This window comes from Batrachochytrium dendrobatidis (genome assembly GCF_000203795.2).
Source record: "Batrachochytrium dendrobatidis JAM81 unplaced genomic scaffold BATDEscaffold_14, whole genome shotgun sequence".
Classification (NCBI taxonomy): domain Eukaryota; kingdom Fungi; phylum Chytridiomycota; class Chytridiomycetes; order Rhizophydiales; genus Batrachochytrium; species Batrachochytrium dendrobatidis.
In genome coordinates, this window is record NW_006281112.1 from 610,030 (window position 1) to 630,882 (window position 20,853).

Consider the following 20,853-nt stretch of genomic DNA (forward strand, 5'->3'; position numbering starts at 1 on the left):
ATCTCCAACACCATAATACCAATGCAGTGCACCCTCTGCATTAACTGTCAGATGCAGTAGCAAGGTGGCATCCTTATTACATTCAATCAACATGCACTACTCATACTGTATATGTTTCTAATGTGTCTGCACTAGATCTTGGGTTGCACTGAGTCATAGATGGAAGCTTGAGGTTCACTCATACGTGAGTATGGAGTGAACAGGCGGGACGCCCAACCCCTTTATAAACCCACCTATCAGTGTTACAGGTGACATTATGACAGAAACATATACAGTATGAGGAGTCCATAAATGCGAATAAATAAACAGCATATACTGTCGAATGATAGCACCAGAGATACAGTCAGGATTGTCGTACATAACGTATAATGATGCATTCCTCCCCCACACTCATCCTCACCATGTGCTGCTCATACTGTATATGTTTCTGTCATAATGTCACCTGTAACACTGATAGGTGGGTTTATAAAGGGGTTGGGCGTCCCGCCTGTTCACTCCATACTCACGTATGAGTGAACCTCAAGCTTCCATCTATGACTCAGTGCAACACAAGATCTAGTGCAGACACATTAGAAACATATACAGTATGAGTAGTGCATGTTGATTGAATGTAATAAGGATGCCACCTTGCTACTGCATCTGACAGTTAATGCAGAGGGTGCACTGCATTGGTATTATGGTGTTGGAGATGTGACAACCAAACTTCGCTATTCATATTGATGACTGAAGCTAATGGATATACTGGGTGTCATACTTATCTGTTCTTTACTGTTGTATCAACTTGGATCATGGGGCATGGTAACGTGTACGATGCTTGTTCGTGAAGGTGATACATACAATGAATACTATAGGAGTGTGGTAATATGATAGTATATCCAGGTGTATTTGTTAAGTTTTTAATTTGGTAGGGAGTGAGGAGTGTGGTAGTTGATATTACTCGGCGCGATGACGCGTCTCGTTGACTGGATGCATCAAGCAAAGCTTTTAAAGAATGTCTATCAGCGATCATGGTAGCGCTAGTGTAATACAATGATAACAATGATGAATGATAACAGATGTATTTATTAAACTCCGTACATAAAGAGGATAATAGCACAGATAGCCCCGATAGTCGCTGTAATACTATAGCTGCTTGGAGAGTGAGACACTCCATTGGCAGGGGCAGGGGGCTGGATACCTGCAGCAATGGCACTTGGATACACTGAGACAGAGAAAGCTGATGCTACAGCCTCGATTACAGGAGCAGTTCGGTTGCACTTCCAACAGTATGAGTTAAGCTGAGAAGATACCGTTGGATTACCAATAGCAATCACGAAGTCCTGCACAGAAGTATAGTGAAACTGCGAACGAGAGGTCACACAGATGGTATTAGTACCATCATCACTACAATAGCATCCCATTGTAGTAGGTCCAGCTACAACTGGATTGTACATAATGTACGAAATGGCGTTGAGGAAACGGGTTCCTTCATTCATGAATGGATTGATAAACGGCTGACATGTGGGAGATAATAATGCTCGAGTAGCAAGGTGACGAACTGATGTTGTTTCAGCAGCATCCGAAGCACCGTTACGTTGCGAAGAGAACGGATCGTTGTCACAGTTACGACCATCACTAGGACAGTTACCACCACTAGTGAGTAAGGGATCAACAACACCAACGGATAACCCATGAGTATTCTCGGCAAGTGATACGTCAGATATGCTTGTCTGCTCGATCGCTCGCACGCTACTCGTACTTGCAATTAGTCCAATTACTACGTGCAATAACTGTACCATGTCAGAATGTTTGGAACTTCTTGATTTGTTTTAAAATGTAGTAAAGTAGAATATAATCTGTAACTGTTAGTAGTTATCAGAAGAGAACAAATCAAAAGTGTAATGGATGTCGCACTTTAAATCAAGATCAGCAAACTTAGTCTTTTCAAGAGTAGTGAAAAGGTTTGATAAAGTAGTTGGACAGATGAAATAGTTTGAAGAGTTATTTATTGATAAGAGTAAGCATTCTAGCTTTCATAGTAGTTGATTGTTTGTGTCTTGTGATACGAACAATTGACCCGTTAAATGATGGGAGGCTGTAAACGAAGGTTACAACCAATAGGATTGATTCCTGTAATTAGTAAATTTAATAATGAGATCGTCTACCCGATTATTGAGAACTTGAACCCTAGAGATGAGAGTTGCAGGGTACGGAGCACATGGATTTTTGGTAATGAAGGGGTTTAATTTTGGGTTTAAAGTGGATGTTACAAGAGTTAGCTTTGCCACAGGTTACCGCTTAAGAGTATTCGTCTGGATATTCCAACACACGACTCTATATGTGAGATTCAAATGTCTAATATTCAGACTGTGCTGATTGCAATTGTAGTTGTAATTGTGGTTGTGTGTAAATATCAATCCAATACTCGATTTAATACTTGATTCAACTTGAGCATGTACAGTTTTGTAGTAATCCATTTGATCACATTGACAGAATCAAGCAATGATCTGATTCAACAACACCGAATGATGCATCCATATCACTTGTATCAATCAATTGTACACAATCAGTCAATATAATCAACAATCACTGTCATGATTGACATGATTGATTCAATTCATTCGATCCATTTAATTGCATAGATCTGACTGGCATTGCAACTCATTGTTGTATAAATCACAACCTCACAATCCATCACCAAAGACCAAGATTATACTTCTGTTCATATCTGTATGTGTTGTATGCTGCTGTGATTCGAGTTCGGTCACTTGTCAATTCATCTCGATAGTGTTTGGCTTCAGTTGGTGATTGAACACCTTGAATATACTGCGTGATATCATTCCACAGTTCAGGCGGTATGTGTGCCTTGTCAAGACTCGAGTTGTACCATTGTGGTTGTTGTGGAGCCACATGCGCAGTCGAAACAATCCGACGAGATGGATTCACTACAAAAAATGTCAGAATCTTGCAGTGTCCTGGTTGAGTTGGATCTGCAAGTTCAAATGATTGTTCTTTGTGTTGGTATCGATTGGGATAAACTACACATCGACCATTTGGTAATTCAAGCGATCCTATATACTGATTCCGTGGTGATTCTAGATCAATTCCATACACATCTTTCCAATACACACAAGCTGGCATTTCATAATAAGAACTATCAACAGCCTCGCGGAAATCGAGTTTGGGTGTGGTGATATTTTCCACGTCGTAGTAATACAGTCCAGTTGCAACAATCGATTCGTTAATTGGACCTTCATTGTGCCAGTCTCGCTCGTCGTATTTAGGTTTGGATGGTGTCAGTTGAATGTTGGTGAGTTTGACAATGACTTGCAGATTACGACCACGCAGTGATACTGGCATTGCTGATTCATATTTGGATTCAAAATGTTCCGGAAGTATTGGTACATACACGGGACGAGTGACTCGAGTGTCTGGTTCCATATCATCATGATCTGACTGGCTTGGTGGTTCATATCCCTTTGTGCAATTGTGAATATCAATATACTTGAACACTGGATGTATCGTTCTGAACAGACTTTCAAACATTGGGACAAAACATTTGAATATTTTGGCAATGCATTTGTACATGTCTCGATGCCATATCGGATTCAGATTGTTGATGTATGAGTTGATGGTCACACTGCCATCCTGTTCGACACGGAATTCACTCGGAAGACATTGGAACTTGCGTGATATAAACTTGGGATTGCCGTTAATGATGGGCGTATCTGAAACAAGCTGAGTCGATAACAATATATCGCATGGTACCATTGTGGTGTATTTGAGTCGTATATCCAGTGGTGCAATCATCGTTTGTCCATATACAACACTGTACATTGATGCATCAATCATATTGTGCACCATTTGACCAGTGTTGTGATTTGATCCATGTTCAATATCCGATACATTTGTCATCAATCGCGTATATACATTGTCAGGTATGCCATTGTCCAGTATATACGTCAGTTCAACAGGTCCTGGGACAATTGTGCCCAATCCATCACTGCCACTACAAACAAGCTGTTTGACAAAAACCTCGAGTTGTTCCAATGCAAGATTAAATGTTGATGGTGATGTATTCTGAGCGAGTGAGTCAGCCCTCCATTGCTCCACAATATGCTGGTTTGTGATATCGATCCACCACATGGGTTTGCAAAGTATAGATTGCAAATACTGGATATACTGCATCTCGACAAGTGTGCGTGCCTTTCCATGTACATATCCGGCCATTTCAGATTTCATATTACTTTTAGCATTGTCATCGTATGGCTGAATGCTCGAATTAGCAACATGAACCCGATGCTGGAAACACGTTTCAATAATCTGGCCAGCAATCTTTCTGTTCATGTATTCAGCAGTGTCCGATTGTACAATAGTCAGTAGATTTTCAAATATCCTGCCTTGATCCAACTCGGTACGTATTGAACTGTCGGGATGATTGTCGGCAAAATCAGCAAGTGTTTTGACTAGTTTTACAATACTAGTTTCATCACCATAATCATACAGATTTACATCTCTGCGTGAATAAATAGTGTTGAGTTGCTGCATAATTCCATATTCTCGAAACGCCTTGATCATCTCGGTCTTGTTTGTAGATTTCTGAATCATGTCATTGATATGACCAAACATATGTACAAAGATTCCCCATATCAACATCATACACTGACATCGTCAATTGCTCAAAAACCAACGATCGTACAAGCGATACAGGAAAGTCACGCATATCGGATGCAGCAGTTCCTGCTACCTTGATTATGCGTGTTCTTAGTTTGGAATTGTCGCTGTATCTGATATACAAGTCGCTAAGCGTTTGAATCAAACCCGATCTTATCAGCTCGGCTGAAGTCACTTCACAATTTACATAGCTGGAAAAATTATGGATAATTTCAATACTTTGATCAACCACTGCTTGATCGACACTCCTGTATTCATGTCATGTCAATCCAACCATGTCAAATTTACCAATTGTGATGACTGAACACACATTCATGCATAACACCACATACCTGAGCGTATTGACTATTGCTGAAATGACACCGCATCCCGCTGCTTTTACTGGGTCATGATGACAAATATTCCGATACATGGCTTCAAGATTTTTGATAAACCCAACAGCAACTGAACCACTAGATGATTCCAGTCGTGAAACAAGTCTTGACAACACGATGCCAAACTAATGATATTGTTCAATGTCAAGTATACAATCAGATCAACATGACATGACACTGTCCAAACTGATCCAATATTGTATCATTGTAAACATACATTTTCATCGTCAATATAACTGCAAACGGTCGAGAACAGGTTAATCGCCAATGTGAGCACTTGTTGATCGGACTCTTGAACAATAATCTCGACCATAGGCTTGATGTCAAATCCATCCTCTTCCCTCCAGCGTCTATACTTGTAAAACTCTGTACATGTTCTTATCGCCTATATGCATATTGACACCAGATGAGTTGGATTTCAATCATTTGATCAATATCAATCATGACTTGCCATCATTTTGACTTGACAGTTTGGTGATTGCATGAGTTGTGCAAGTTGGTTGTTTAGTCGATGTGATACTTTGAACTCATGATCATAGTACACCACAATCGCAAATACTTTAGTAAACTCCATTACTTTGATCTACACAACACATGTTGATTAGTTTAGTCATGAACAACAATCCATTATTGTTACAATATATGAATACCTGTAAACTGGGTCGATTATACTCCAAATAATCGGCTGTGATATCTTGCAGTCCAATACTCTGTAAGCGAGGCACTATAACTTTAAAGTCTGCCATTTCAAACCAACACAAAGTCAACAATGGTTTGAACTCATCAATAATACAATGTTCATTAAACTTACTGCAGTTATGTTGTTTCAACTCCATTATCAATACAAGCAGTCTGTCCCATATTTCATCAGCCTTGTATAGTTGAGCATCTGTTGTTAACAGTTTCAAATCTTCCTTGTGTTGAATCAACTCTTTCATAACATCATCCAACTCCATGTTTGATAAAATTAGTAAAGTTGAATTTTGATTTGACAATTTCATTCATGCGAATGTCCAACAATTGCCAAGAATTGTTCATGTTTGGATTGTTGTAAAACACACAAACGAGTTGTTCCATTTTAGTATTGTTTTGATCAGTTTTTTGTAACAAAATTGGATTGTTATCAAACATGCATTTAGAAATACTGTAAATTAATATTCTGAATGTGATCGTTGTGGATTTGGTTTAATAAACAAACTAGTTTACTACAACACATGGTAATGGATTACTAAACATCATCATAAATCAGATGGACTGGACTGAGATGAAATGAGATCAATTACAATCGCATTACAAATAGTGTGTGGTGATTAAACCATCGAGTATTTCCAAATACAAACTTGGATGAAAAGTCTTGCCACAAGACTGATCAACTGTATTACTGTTTACACTGTGGTATTATTGATGTATTGGAATATTTGGTGTTCAGATACACAATGATAATGGTAGTGCAACTCATGGCAGTTGTACAAACCAAACGTGATTAAAGCCAATAATAATGTCAGACAAGATTGGATAATGAATTGGCGTGTAAATCATCAACATTGACCAAGATTGATTGAAATGGTGAGATTGAGTTGGATGGTGATAAACACAACAAATGATTGTGCAGAGTTGTATTGACAATATTGACAGTCAAACACAATACATGAATGTGGGTTCAAATTTGGTGATCGTATAATGTATGATTACTAAGAGTGCACAAAGTGTAGATTCAACATTATAGTCTGATTGTGTGTCATATGATGGTTGTTGTGTTGATTCAAGAATCGACAGTGTTTATCCAACCAATACAGCCAATATCACCACTCAACTCAACGAATGATCGTTTAATGGCATGTTATTGGACTGACAATTCCAAGAGTCAATTTAAACAATATTTGTAATATAAAGTTTAGATTACAATGTACATTCAAGGTTTCATTCCTGTATTCAAATGATTAAATAACTGCAGCCATATCATTCAGTCATACAAATATGTACAAATATGTACCAATCAAACAATCACAATTAAACTACACACACTTTGGTAGTATACATGGAACATTGATACCAGTTTCTTGACCGTCAATTACTGCTACATGTGTCCATAGTTGTCACACACTGTTTATTCGAGATGTACAATCTTGGATAAAATACTTGGTGTATAATAGTGGATGACCTGAAAGGATTGGTTGCTTACCGTGCCAGATTCATGCTCTGACTCGAATGAACACAATTGATGAGATTCACCCATAATCACTGCTATATTTTGTCCAAGATTGTAAAAATGAATCAATGTCATTAAAACTGAAACTGAATAAATAGTACTTGAAAGTTGCAATGATTTGGTTGATTTTTGTGTAGTACATGCCAACATCTAGTCAGCGTTCATTTATTGCAATCAACCACTTGCTGAATTCGATAAAATCAATACTTGAACTCATGTTTTACACCTTCTACATTTATGACTGATAAATAGTAAAATGTAAATACTAGCCAGGTTTTTAAAACTTGATTCTTGCATGAGCCGACTCGTCCAACTTTCCACTCCATTCTAACACCAATGATTCAAGTTCATCATAGTTTGCAATGCGTTTGCTGTAGCGCTGTTTAATGACCTTGTTTGCCAAATCCGTTTGATCATCATTGGTACCGCAGAATATTTGTTTAATCGAGGTTTTCGATGCAGAATTCACGTCAATGGCCATAGAACACCTTGGATGACCAGAGAGTGAACCATGAAAATCTAGAGAATTTGATGCAGAAACAAAATACGTTGAATCTGGAACAGAACTAATGTTGATCTCTGAATATATGCTCATCAGACCAAAAACAGAGTCCAACTTGAACTTGTTTAAAAATGCTGGCGGGTTCGGTAATTTTGATCGGAAAGTGGTCAGATCCGAGTTTGTAATATCAGAACCAAGTCGTTTTCGTTGATCCAAAACTATGATATAGCCAGAGTATTTTGCGCGTTTCAGAATAAAGTATATATTCACTCCTGGTCCATTCTCACCATTGAGCACAATTTGCAATGTCTCGCCGTCAACCCAGTCAACGGAATAATAGCTGTCGTGTTTCCGAGTGATCATCCGTGGCATATCAGGTCCATATTGCTCGTTTGATTGGAAAACTTCAGCAATTCTGATGTGAACTTGAGTATTGAAAATACCTGAATCAAACCGCGATCCATGCAGTATATCAGACAAAGAAACTATCGATATTCCCAATACAAGAAACGAGTTGATTCTGATACAGTAGAAACTAGCACCAAAATACTCCCACAATAGCCAACAAGGTATACCAAAAAATGGATAACCAACGTCAAGCGACAAACTATTCAACGATGATAGGAGTGCTGTTTCAAATTGGTTCAGACCGACCCTTTCATTCAATGGTCTCTTCAGAACCTGAACAATGATATGGAACGGTATAATCACTCGACCATCATCTTGAAGCTGGCATATCCCGTTTGAGATCATTTGATTCCAAGTAAGGTCTCTTGCAGAAGGTAGCGATGATTCAGAAAACGGACATATTCGTACATCTGTGACAGGCGTGTTTGTAAAAGAAGTCGCCAGTAGCTTCAAAATATCAGCGAGTGACAATTGAGGATATTGCAAGTTTGAAAGCGCAGCTATTCTTGCCCCCTGAAAATTGTGTTCGGTTAGATCATTCGGCTTCATGGATACAACTTTTTTTGCAAAATTAGTCAGTAGTCTTGGCACTCCGCCTAGATAAAAGACATTTTGAGAAAAGGCTTCGCTGACCACGAATCCACAGTGTGTATCCGAAATAAAAGGACCAATAGCTTCCATTGATTCCATGTGAGTTAGAAACCGGATTGGCGTTCTCTCAGTATTAGGGTGTGATGATCGAGCAATACGAGTCATGTTCAGGTCAGTTCCCGCCAACATACAGAAAAATGTAAGCTTTGACGTTGTAAGACGATAAGAAGAAGCACACAAGATATCCAGCAGAGACTTCAGTTCATCTTGACAGAGTTTTTGATACTCGTCGACTCCGACAAATAAAAGTATGTCGTCTTGAGTTTTCTGACTCCAATAAAGTTCAATGGTCGATAAAGCTAATTGCATTGTGAGCTCGCTTCTGTTCTTTGGTGACTTTCTACGCATCCAATCATCAAACATGTATTGCGCCTTGAAAAACGAATGGAGCAATCTCCAGGCAAATGAGTATTTGATTCCAAGGACCTTGTCAATCTCGCCATATGGGTTCGTGTCATTTCCAAAAGAAACAATTGCCGAAAGTCGTTTGCCTTGAATCCCTGTCATGTCTAAAACTGTGGTAGAGCACTCTGTCATAAGTCGAGTTTTTCCCAATCCCGGCATACCAGCACAAACAGGAATAGGTCTTGAATTCCGATCAATATTGCTGCGGTGTCGATAGGTGGCAATAAAGCAGGATGCAATGTGCTGGAGCGACTGCTCTCGACCAGCCAGCGGAAATACAACTTTTTGATTAGGATTGGTTTGCTGCTGAGATAGCACTTGTTTGTCAGTCAAATCAACTGCAGAATTAACATTCGACCCAGAAAGCCATTCCAAGAGACCAGTGGCAGTCATGGGAATTTGGTTTGGATTGTAAAACTTTACAACATTCACACCACTCTTCGACTTGATAATGAGTGGGTTAGAACCAACAGTTCCGTTTGTTTTGAGAACAGTAATGGGTTCCCAGGAGTTGTAAGTCATTTCCACTCCATCCACCACAAAATGAAGAGTGAGCTCGTCAGGGTCTATATCACCAAGTTTTGATGGAAGTGCTTGCTTGACTGCTGCAATCAGGTCAGAAATATTAGGCTCTTCTCCTTCAGGGACAGGCAACTTTTGAGTAAATAATGATACCGGAGTGTTTTCAAGGTATTGAATATAAAGCCTGGTCATTTTGGAGTTTATGAAGGAAAGGAATAGAATAAAGTGAAACAATGAAATGACAAAAAAAGATTAAAACGTGAATTTGTCTCACATTCAAAACTCGATATCACGTGAACAATGTGAGACAAATTCACACTTTGAATAGTGTTTAAACATTTGTCATGTGTTTATTTGTATTGTTCAATCGAGTGTCAATTCAACTCAATTGATTACGTCATTCATATAATGACTCGAGTCTTTTATTCAACATTTTAATATTCAATTATTGTTAATCAGTCAATTGTTGGATTTGTAAATGTGTTACAAAACATTCATTTATATGCTGAATCTGACAAGTGGATAATGATTGTTCCAATCAACACATGGATTGAATTGACTGCAATATTGTCATTGATCGCAGTCACTGTTGACCAATACACTGTAATACATTGACAGTCTCGACATCAACATTGTCATTCATGTCAAGTTGTGTGTAGTTGCTAATATTACACCACAACAATACTGACAACTTTCGAGTCCTGTGATATACCGTTTTAACCATGACCGGATCAATGTTGATCACTTGTCAATACACGCACCAGTTGTATAATCGTACAACTGTTGGTTAACCAATGTTTGACTGTCAATATTTGAATCATGAATATTGTCCAACATAATTGTCACTAACATTGTCGTTTGATTGCCTTGTTCTATGAATAATCATTGCAATGTCATTTGTTCAGTTGTTGTTGGTTTATTGAAACCATGTCACAATTCTTGATATATTGCACGTAATCTTGTAATTGTTGGTGTTGTCTGTAGTAATTCTGTCAATGTATACGAATGACACTTGTTGCTAATTGGTAGTTGTTTATGATTGATATACAACCGATCAGGTTTGGTGACCATTCTATGCACATATATATTTGACATTATATCGGACTGTTATGTTGTTTGATCCAATAGTAGTATGTCAGTCATACTATAATACTACAGGTTTGTTGCAATATCCATACAACCTATATCCAAAACTGCACAAACACTGTCATTCAAGATTGATGAGTATGCAATCACAAATGAATCCAACGCATTTTTGCTGTATATAGTTGTATTGAGTGTCGTGTCTGTTGGCTTGTCTGTTGACTTGACTAGATCTGATATTACACGGGCTATTCAACAATTGTATTGAATTCCGGTTAGTATCGAGTCGTTTGAGTCGTTCAAGTAGTCAAGTTGCTTGGTTTGCAATGTGTTGTGTCCAAGAATCACTTGCAATCAAACCATCACCAAACCACAAGTTAACAACACCAAATGATATATGACTGGTTATATTAACACATTGCAAACACTCGACGAATTAACCATGAATCAGGTTCAATCATCAATTGCCAATATTGTCAAGTGTGTATTCCTGGTTTAGTTGATGATGATCCGAGTATGCGGTATTCGTCACAGTTTGATTTGGTCCAAACAGGTTTTGTAATGGTTTCAACAATATCTGATGAATGACATGCTACAATCGCAGTATATTGATATTACCGCATGATACAACTATTTGGTTGACCAAACGACTCGAATGTTGATGGATTACTATGCCAATCGACTGTTTTGATCCGATATCACCACACTTGACATACCAACACATGCGACATATGATGGAGTGTGTAATTGCAGTTTGATTGATTCAATGTTGTGTTACAACATGTGTTACAACATCAGTCACCATGTGTAATATAGTTTGTATATCCAACAACACATTAGAGTGATTGATTGTCGTTCCGATCGATCGAATGTCAATGTGTTTGTACAACAGTTTGGTACAACCGATTGTCTGTGGATTATTATCACACGAGTCAATGCTGACCTGATTTGCAATATTCAGTGTTGTTGGAATATCAACACAACATCAACACCAAACATCAGATCGACACTGCACGTTGATGTTGATGAATGCAACATGAATATTGAAACAATGCATCATAATGCGTACAAGTCGCAGATTGCAGTTCAAACTCAATGCAAAATACACATTGTTACAGTTTGGTCATGAACAAAGCGATACACACAATGTGCAGTTTATGTCTACGACTCGACTGATTGGTAGACAACGACCATTTGCATCGTTGAACAGTAAACTGAACAGTAAATGACCATCAAACGCATGGCTTGGTATCGACATTCAAGCAATCACCATGATTGTAATATTTGCAAGTTGTCCACAAGTTGTTTACAAACGACCATCAATTGACAATGGCATGCATGTGTATGTGCATGTGCATAGTTGACTATACAATATACTACATGAACCAATATAGCAATCATGATATAATTGTTATTTATCAAAACATTCTGACACACTAGTCAAAGCGATCATCTTGTTTGACACACTGTATTCAGTACCATTTGATCAGTGTCGTTGAGCAACACACTACGGATTGTATTGCACATCTTCAAACCCATAAACAATATCAACAGTAAAACTGCATGACAACGACTCATTCAGCACTTTGAGACATGATGTCGTAGTGTAACATTTTAATATAAATGCTTTGGCATTTTGTTTGGTTTTTTGGCAGTTGCAGGCATTCCGTTTGGTCAATTCCATTGATTATCGACTACACAAGTATGTTGTCAATCTGGTCGATTCATGTATTCAAGACATGCTTCAAACACCTGCGTTGTTATTTGATCCAGTCGGCAACGCGATCGTGTTCATTCATGGATTGTGAATTAAACTTTGGTCACCACTTGTGTCTTGTTATATTCCAAATGTCATCAGAATGTATCGACTTGTGCAATCTGTGTTTCAACGATTCGTGGTTGCTGCTTACATGCGTGCAAGGCAAAAAGTGAGCTACATAAAATACCAGAACAATCCACGGAAAACAATCACAAACGAGAGTAAGGAACGTTCCGATGTGGATTTCTTTTTGATTATACATCATCCACTACCAATATCAATATTGGTTCCAATATCAACAAGTTTCAATATATCGGTTGTAAAACGATCATATTGATGCAGTATCGATCAACAAAACTGTGTTTTTTGAAGCCATTACACCATGACATTGACTCGACACAACTATTGCTGTAACAGAAACCAGTCTCTTGTAATGAATACACAACTTTATTGAGTATTTCAATGATCAAAATAGCACTCGATTCCATCCATTTTTCGATATTCTTACTCTGGTAATCGACAGGAGTACAGCCATCATCATCATATGGACAATACTCATCATCAGATTCTACACCACCAGCCATACACCAAATGAGACATGTTGTCTTGTGTAACTCTAGTGCGTTCCTGTTTAGTAGTCGAGTGAGATTGTTGTGAATGAAATACAATGTCATTTCACTGTTGGATTCGACTGTTTGTCGATTGTCAATCCATCTCTTTTGCCTTGTTCTGCGGATAACTTTCAAATCTTCAATTGTCTCAATCCACTTCTTGTGCTTGTCACTTGTTGAGTCATTGATCACTTTGATCACCAGTTTGTCATCCACTACATCCACATATTGCCTTAGTTTACCAAATTGGTCATGGCACTTGATACACAACAACAGTCCGTTCTGTATTTGATGTTTCTGCGTCAAACCAGATCGTAGCAATATGGATGGTTCGTTGTATGCCATTCCAATGTTCTTTTGGGATATGATGTGTGCTCCTTGCAAGGACAACTTATTCCAGCAAAAAAAGCAGACACTGTCTCTCTTTTCAACCACCTTGTTCAAGTCCTTGTGCTGTAGCTCACTCACTTTTGCAACATAGTCCAGATCATCAGCAGAGTTGCTTTTTGATGTTGGGTTTGATGAAACTGGAGTGTGACAGCTGGATGAATCGTTGTAGTCTTTGTGGAATGGCAGTATGTAATACCCAAACATGTCATCAATGAATGTACGAGGATGCTCTGGGTCTGCCAACTGGATCTTGGTTGAGAACTCTTGCTGCTCTGCAAATTGGTTGGCAGTCAGCAGGTTGTGCAGTCGAGTGATGTGTGAGGTTTCTCCCTCTTGGATGATTCCCAAAAACAAACCTCGTTTGTTGTCATCCTGCCATTCAGACTTGACTCTCTGTGTTGGTATGGCTTGAGTGCTGATTTGGTAATATTCATTCAACAGTTGTGTTGTTGCTGTCTGTTGTTTCAATATTCATTTGATGTTTTTTGACAAAAGAATGAAACTCGAACCAACCAAAATAATTGCAGTCAACAATCAAATTGGACAATATTCACCAATAATCTTTTAAACTCGTACAGTTTGTACAGTGTTGTCATAAAAGTCATAGTTTGACACATTTTCATCAAGTTACCAGCGAGTATCAGTGAATATCAATCAACAAAATTGGTCTCGTTGGTCGATACACTACTGATGCACTTGCATATGAAACTGTACGAGTTCAACCAATGTTTCTTGCACGGTTGTCAAATGTTCAGATGAAATCAATCTCATGGCAGGACACAAAATGTGACATTATCAAATAACAACCAATACTAAACAATTGGGTTAACACATGATGGCTCATTTGGAATACGAGTTGAATCCATTAGTGGTCATTGATACCATCAAGTGTATTGAAAAATACACTTGATGGTTTGTAATGGTAAATTGATTTCAAACACATCACCGCTTATTTATCACTGGATACATATTTGAAAGTATCCAATATCACTTGATACTGAATGTCCAAGTGTCTGCTCAGAGTTGCTCACAATATTGACGATATTACAACAACATGCTGATTCAAATTTGGAAAAAGTAACATTGGCTTGTTTAATCTTGAATTACTGAAATCAAATGGTTTACAATGATCCGATCATGTCAAATATAACCGATTGCAATTATTTTGGAATCATGTCAGATTATGACAATCTGTTCGAGTTGTTTGAGCCAATACAGTGTGATGGAGTGATGGAAATACTCGAAATACACACAATACAACTCTTGCAGCAGTGTATGAAACTATCAAGCATGACATGGTATGACATGAAGGGTGTGGATTAGACTTGATAACAATGTGTACAATTTGGACTTTTAAATTCGGAAATAGCAGCTCTGTTCCAACATCACATTGATTGTGAATGTCGATGTTGTTTAACCTTGTACAAATGACCATTTCACATGCAACTTTAGCCTGATATCGAGTATTTTCAAATGAATGCAAGCTTGCAACACTCGCTTGACTCGTTTGGCTCGTATTCTGGTTGATATTTACGATATCGATGCAAAGTTGCATTCCAGAATGAATGTGTATAATCTGATGTGGTCAATCGTTTGGTTTCATTTTTATCAGTCATTGATACCAGCGATTGTGTTGATTGCAAATAGTAGTCCAACTAATCATGCATAAACAAATACCAGATAGTCACTGATAAACTGATGGTATCCAATGTATACATGACACATTGTATAGTTCCATTTAATTGCCAGCAATGTGTGATTGGATTACTCGAGTCATCAAGCAGTTTTCAAACAGTTGTCAAGAACAATCAAGTCATGTCCAATAAACTGTCTGATGTGCAGGTGATTTGGCATTGGTCCGTTGGTCCATTAGTACGATTGTTGGTTGGCAATTCGGACTTGTAAATGACAATTGATTCTTGATTGTTGCATTGGTGTCCATATGTGACTCATTGTATACGGAACAGGACTGACAAGTGTGTCTGAATTGATGACAGATGATACAGTCTATCCAACAAAAAGTAATACATTGATCGTGTCTGCATGGAAATAAGCTTTATAACTCCCACTTCTGAATGTATGCGAATCAACATTCAAACAACAGATACGTCCAATGACTCTTGCAAATGCATTGATAGAGTGTTGTTGAATAATTCGAGTTTTTACAAATCAGCATCACTGGAAATAGTTACTGTTATTCAGACAGTCACTTGTCCAGACATTACAGTTGTAATATTACACATTTTCCATTGTTGCTGGATACCAATATGCCTACATTTAAAGATGAATGCTACCAACAAAATATTCCATTAGAACTGCAACTGTTGCTTCAAGATCATGGACATATCGTTGTAAATCGTTTCAAATATCAGTCTGTTACCCCATTTTAAACCAATCCATCAATCTCTGATTCGGCTCGCCCAATACTCTCCAGCAGCTTGCATTCCATTCCTACAACGACTTGTTCATCGTATCCATGTTTACAGCGTTTGTTGTTTTGACTGCGATTTGTATCAACCCAGAATAATGTAATCTAGCATTTCCTTTGTAGAATTTGTCCATAATGTCTGTTTTAATGTAATCTTTTGACTGTTTTTGGATACAAAAGTCGACAATCATTGCTTTATCATCGACTTGACCGCAGTTTGATGAGTTGACAGCACAATCGCATATACACAGGATACGAAATATCAAATCCAAAAGAATCATGGATCGTTGGAGTTGATTGCAGTGACGGTTCTTTCTACTAGTATCGTCAATTTGAATACTAAATAAAAAACATGAGTGTAATTTTATATCCTACATGCTTGTGTAATCTAATTTCAAGTAATCATTTCAACTTAATCAGTAGACGATTGACTGCAAACATCAACCCGCCACTCATCAATGAATTTCCTGGTTTTTTCGTCAAGGAATCCATCCGACCACATATCATCACCATCCAATTCCTTCAATTCATTTTCGTCAATCCATCCGTAATCAAGAGCATGCTCACGAGCCAACAACGCATGAAATGATAAACAGCGCATGTAGGGACGTTCTGAATTTAAAAAATGAAGTTCTCCATCAAAATCATTAAAACAAGTCTTGTCTTTAAAATCAACGTTACCAATCTGATAGTTGGGGAACTCTTCCTTCATGGCTTTGTCGAGTTTCCTGCTTTTCAACTCATTGTCAATGATTTTGCATCAAATCGAACCTGACTGCTTGTCAAAGAGAAGAACAAAGCGGCCCGAGTCAAATGCCTCTTCAAAATTTTAAGCAGAGCCAGAATGTTTTTTCCAGAATTGATACTCGACAATCCAAAGTCACGCACATGTCGATGCCAACGCTTTTGGAATAGATGAGAGCAATTGAGGTACTTTAAAGGAACTTTTACTCCAAGCATATGACAACATGCATCTTGAGGGAGAGTCGTAGATGCTGGAGGTATCATTCCATAATGAATCAAGCACTTGAAACAAATATCATGATTGTCAGATTCATAGCTCTTGGGTTTCGACAAGCTAAAGTCGTCCTTTGCCTTTTTTTCTGAAGCCTGTTATTTTCTCTGATTTCGAGTGTCAATTCTCTGATGGCAAGTACAATATCAGGAGTGGCAGTAAAACTTCCATTTGTGTTATCTGTAGATGATGGGACAAGTTGAGTTGGGGAAGCAGCAGAAACTCCTGTAATGGTGATGAAGAGCGGATGCTCTCCAGTATTTTGAGCTGGGACTGGGTCGTATGGCTACAAAGTTTCACCACCATCAGTCAGTGAGAGTGAAAGGCGAGCAGCGTCATAAGAGCCAAGTCGGATGACAACTCCTTTTTTACTTCCTTGATAAACGGATAAACATTTGTGCAGTCTTCAGTAGAGACTTTGACAGCATTGTTTGGCTTGAGCTTCACCCAAAGTTTTGTCATTTTTGTGGAATAAAACTAAAGATACGAATGACAAAATGTAACAAATTTATATGAAAAATTATATTTACTATTCAAATTATTTGAAATTGAGCCAAAATTTGTATGAATTTTCCTAAAAACTTTAAATAAAGCGGTATTATTTGGTGCTCTTTTTATACTACTCATTTCATTGCTGCTGTTTGAGATTCTGTCATGCCAAAGTCTTGGGTTTCAGTTTGTAGTCAAGACATTCTGAACTTGACTGAAAGTGTCTAGTGTTTCCACTCTTTCCACTCTTTACACTGTAGATTTGTCTTTATCAGACTCTGGACTCGAACAAGACATTGCAAAGTGGATATGTGACAACCTCGTAAAGTCACCAACACTCGGACAAAGTGATGTTGGTAGTGCTCGAATGGACTTTTACCAGGCACACATTTGTCAGCCAACTATTTCAAGCATCTTGAAATGGAACAACACATACAGAAAGCTCACTCTTGTAAGCGACTGATGAATTGGCATGGATGAGTTTGTCAAGTATTGAAAACATTCGCACAATAGAATCAAATATTTGGATTGCAATGGACGAGTTGGGGTTTAAACTTGGTGATTGTACAATGCATGGCTATACAAACAGAGGTGAAAGAGTACAGTCCAAAAACAACATTTCAGTTCAAAACTATAGTCTAATAGTGTGTGTTTCATATGACGATCAATATGTTTGGAGATTGATCAAGGCAGCAGTGAATGCTGTAATATTAACTTGTTAAACAATGACATGCAACATTCCCAAACGGTTCCAAACGGTCACTTTATTCTAGACAACATTCCATTCCACAAAACAACTCTAATTAGACATGGTTTACCAACTATTCAACAAACAGCGCGAGGTTTGGAACTACACTATACAGCATCATACTGTCCATTCTTGAACCCTGCTGACAATTACTTTGGTGTTTGGAATGACTGTGTGTGCTGAGCCATTCCAGACACCAAACAACTTGTAGCTTCAATAAAACAAATCCATTTCCAACAACAACAACAACAATGAATATGTAACGATTGTTTATTCCAAGACAATCATTACAAGATCAATACAGAAAAGTAGTTCATTTTACGTGAATACGACTGTAAATTTATATTTGGTTCATCCGCTGGTTTCGTAAGAATAATTTAAAGTGTATCTAAACCTATTTCTTGGTCATTAGTGGTATAGCGACTTCCTTTAGTTCCTGTAATGAGTGCTCAATCCCATTGAGTTTGGTCATTTTGGCTTGGTGGAATTCTTCAAGAACTTGCTTATGGGTTTTCTCTAGCTTATGGAATTCCTTGTCAAGCTCCATATGCCATGGGTACAGCACAAAAAATTGAAACGACAGAGCAGTTGTACCGATAAAAAAGTTGAGAGTAGGTAGGCCTCGACGGAATATCATTGGGATGATAATGTGGTGGAATGAGTTGATTGGAAAAGAGTCGAATAAGCAGTATCAAGCAATACACTCGCTTTTATGGCTGGACTGCCTCCCTAAACAAACTGACTCAGACTGAATGGACAATGGACACCAGATAAATTGTTGGGCATTCCTGATACAACTACCAAGACATTCATTGTCTTGTTCATCACAAATACAAAAAACATTCGAAAGTTTATTTGCGTTTTTCAACCACTATTGCCTTGACTTCTCGCTCCAAATCTCTAAATTCATCGAATGTGAGTATATGGTTATGATGATGATCGGCCTTGTCCAAAATGCGCTGTCTATAAACCGGAACCTATAAACATGCATGCCAAAACGAATCAGTATGTGAATCGAAATAACAACCGAGTTGGTAATTGACTTACAGACGCAGGCTCTCCCGGCTGAATTATAATATGAGTGAGTGCCGATTCCACTTCGACTTCGTCCAATACACCATCACCGTCCTTATCAAAGCTATGAAATGCATCTTGAGCGTCTTGGTACTCGTAGATTTGGGCTAAACCTCGCCGCAATATACCCAAGAACATAAATGTAACTAGAATCATATGGTGCAGTTCAAAATAAATACCAAGTTTAGAATTAAAGCAGCAATATAGTGTTATACTCAACGGCAGAAATGCGGTCCGATTCTTAAAAAGTGAGTCAAGAATCCCTTGTAGAATGCACCAAGTCCCTCGTGCCGAGCAATCTTTCTGATGGCATCAATTCCGTTAGAGTAAAGCTCTCCTTTGCCATTAACATACGATTGATTGTAAAACCGTGTGCGCACCACATCGATAGGGTTCATAAACGCACTAGTTATCAATCAGTTGAAATAGAATCTTGTTATCAACCTTGATCCATCCATTATTAAAACATCATCTGTGTTACTTTACCATGACACAATGCCAGAAGAAAGCCCGCAGACCATATCCAATAATGCATTATCGTTCCATTTCATTTCGACAATCAGATATTCGTTCATCATCGAGTACCACGCTAGGTTAGTTCCACTGCCAACTATGGATCGCATCATACTGAGAAGCGACCCACGATACAATCCACTGACACCTTCTTTATTGTATATGGATTTGAGAGCGTGCCATACACCTGTGTATCCATGTTGGTGGCCTATAGCCAGAGACTGAGAAGAAGCAGATTGTAGTCTAAATTCAATGTAGAAGGAATGTTGTGAAATTAGAACAATTAGGGAATAGGGTTGATGCCCATGGAATGAGTATACCTTGTTTTTACCAATTCAAAAGGATTGCATGAAGCTGCACCCATTACGCCGCATATTGATCCAGCAACCATACGTTTCCATGCTGGTGCGCGACCAGAAGAGGGATCGTGCATGGCATGCATGATTGGATCGTACATTCCCTAAAGCAGAATTAGGTTTGCAGTAAATATTCACAAGTTCCAGATACAAAACTTGAAACGTATATGCTGCAACCCCAACTGATTCCAGGTAGCCGAGTGCTTTACATAGCCAACTTACTAATCTGAACAGATTTTTTGACCCCTCACGAAGAATAGCAGGGGTTAATCCCTTTTGAAGTCCCTTGATGCCCTCATTTTTCAAGATCTTGACAAACGCATCTATGCTGTTTTTGTAAACCTACATTGACATGAATACCATCAGATCGTCAGTGGAAGCAAAACTCCACGTTAAACTAAAACAGTTGGTTGAACTATGCTACCTTGTCTGGCTGTGGTAATGTATTGGCACTTCCTATCAGTGGTTTTATGGGTTTTTGTCCTTGGAGTTGTAACCTCACTCTATCGTTACATCATGGCAGTGTTTAGTCCAATCACATCTACAACACAAAGTACAGTGATGTGCATCCAGACTTACTTTATGGTATCGAAAGGGTTTGTGAAGAGAACAGCGCCTGTAGAATTGATTTAATCCATGAGGTTGGCGTTAATGAAGATTGCA

The 20,853-nt window shown here is 38.3% G+C and overlaps 10 protein-coding genes across 10 annotated transcripts in view; 1 reads left to right on the top strand and 9 right to left on the bottom strand.

The window, feature by feature from the left end:
- BATDEDRAFT_27741 (uncharacterized protein) overlaps positions 1-199 on the top strand; it is a gene marked incomplete at both ends in the record, with an annotated part of 1,320 nt that extends 1,121 nt beyond the window's left edge. The window contains one exon of the mRNA XM_006681890.1: positions 136-199. Coding sequence (XP_006681953.1) covers positions 136-199 — 64 coding nt within the window. The remainder of the gene's footprint in view (positions 1-135) is intronic.
- Positions 200-1,064: 865 nt separating this feature from the next.
- Positions 1,065-1,778, bottom strand: BATDEDRAFT_27742 (uncharacterized protein; the record flags this gene model as incomplete). The annotated part of the gene is made up of 1 exon (XM_006681891.1): positions 1,065-1,778. The coding sequence occupies one exon, from the start codon at positions 1,776-1,778 to the stop codon at positions 1,065-1,067; it is 714 nt and encodes a 237-aa protein (XP_006681954.1).
- Positions 1,779-2,673: 895 nt separating this feature from the next.
- BATDEDRAFT_14159 (uncharacterized protein) lies at positions 2,674-3,750 on the bottom strand (the record flags this gene model as incomplete). Its single annotated transcript, XM_006681817.1, has 1 exon — positions 2,674-3,750. The coding sequence occupies one exon, from the start codon at positions 3,748-3,750 to the stop codon at positions 2,674-2,676; it is 1,077 nt and encodes a 358-aa protein (XP_006681880.1).
- Positions 3,751-4,588: 838 nt separating this feature from the next.
- Positions 4,589-5,983, bottom strand: BATDEDRAFT_91744 (uncharacterized protein; the record flags this gene model as incomplete). Its single annotated transcript, XM_006682036.1, has 5 exons — positions 4,589-4,901; positions 4,986-5,152; positions 5,245-5,412; positions 5,678-5,766; positions 5,839-5,983. The coding sequence occupies 5 exons, from the start codon at positions 5,981-5,983 to the stop codon at positions 4,589-4,591; spliced, it is 882 nt and encodes a 293-aa protein (XP_006682099.1).
- A 1,373-nt stretch (positions 5,984-7,356) lies between these two features.
- On the bottom strand, positions 7,357-9,922 carry BATDEDRAFT_36061 (uncharacterized protein). Its single transcript, XM_006681939.1, has one exon. It carries the CDS (start codon positions 9,914-9,916, stop codon positions 7,514-7,516), a length of 2,403 nt encoding a protein of 800 aa, XP_006682002.1. The 5' UTR covers positions 9,917-9,922; the 3' UTR covers positions 7,357-7,513.
- Positions 9,923-12,113: 2,191 nt separating this feature from the next.
- On the bottom strand, positions 12,114-14,338 carry BATDEDRAFT_27745 (uncharacterized protein; the record flags this gene model as incomplete). The annotated part of the gene is made up of 4 exons (XM_006681892.1): positions 12,114-12,183; positions 12,754-12,812; positions 13,013-14,023; positions 14,264-14,338. 4 exons carry the CDS (start codon positions 14,336-14,338, stop codon positions 12,114-12,116), a joined length of 1,215 nt encoding a protein of 404 aa, XP_006681955.1.
- A 2,069-nt stretch (positions 14,339-16,407) lies between these two features.
- On the bottom strand, positions 16,408-16,707 carry BATDEDRAFT_91743 (uncharacterized protein; the record flags this gene model as incomplete). The annotated part of the gene is made up of 1 exon (XM_006682037.1): positions 16,408-16,707. The coding sequence occupies one exon, from the start codon at positions 16,705-16,707 to the stop codon at positions 16,408-16,410; it is 300 nt and encodes a 99-aa protein (XP_006682100.1).
- A 23-nt stretch (positions 16,708-16,730) lies between these two features.
- Positions 16,731-17,475, bottom strand: BATDEDRAFT_37453 (uncharacterized protein; the record flags this gene model as incomplete). The annotated part of the gene is made up of 1 exon (XM_006681960.2): positions 16,731-17,475. Exon 1 carries the CDS (start codon positions 17,001-17,003, stop codon positions 16,731-16,733), a length of 273 nt encoding a protein of 90 aa, XP_006682023.1. The 5' UTR covers positions 17,004-17,475.
- A 1,166-nt stretch (positions 17,476-18,641) lies between these two features.
- On the bottom strand, positions 18,642-18,884 carry BATDEDRAFT_91740 (uncharacterized protein; the record flags this gene model as incomplete). Its single annotated transcript, XM_006682038.1, has 1 exon — positions 18,642-18,884. One exon carries the CDS (start codon positions 18,882-18,884, stop codon positions 18,642-18,644), a length of 243 nt encoding a protein of 80 aa, XP_006682101.1.
- A 652-nt stretch (positions 18,885-19,536) lies between these two features.
- On the bottom strand, positions 19,537-20,532 carry BATDEDRAFT_14004 (uncharacterized protein; the record flags this gene model as incomplete). The annotated part of the gene is made up of 4 exons (XM_006681799.1): positions 19,537-19,726; positions 19,808-20,077; positions 20,155-20,294; positions 20,413-20,532. Coding segments are annotated over 4 exons (720 nt in total), but the record flags the coding sequence as incomplete, so codon positions are not given.
- Between the last annotated feature and the right edge of the window lie 321 nt (positions 20,533-20,853).

Bases quoted from the DNA above. Each gene is read 5' to 3' on its own strand.
- BATDEDRAFT_36061 (XM_006681939.1), bottom strand. From the start codon at position 9,916: ATGACCAGGCTTTATATTCAATACCTTGAAAACACTCCGGTATCATTA.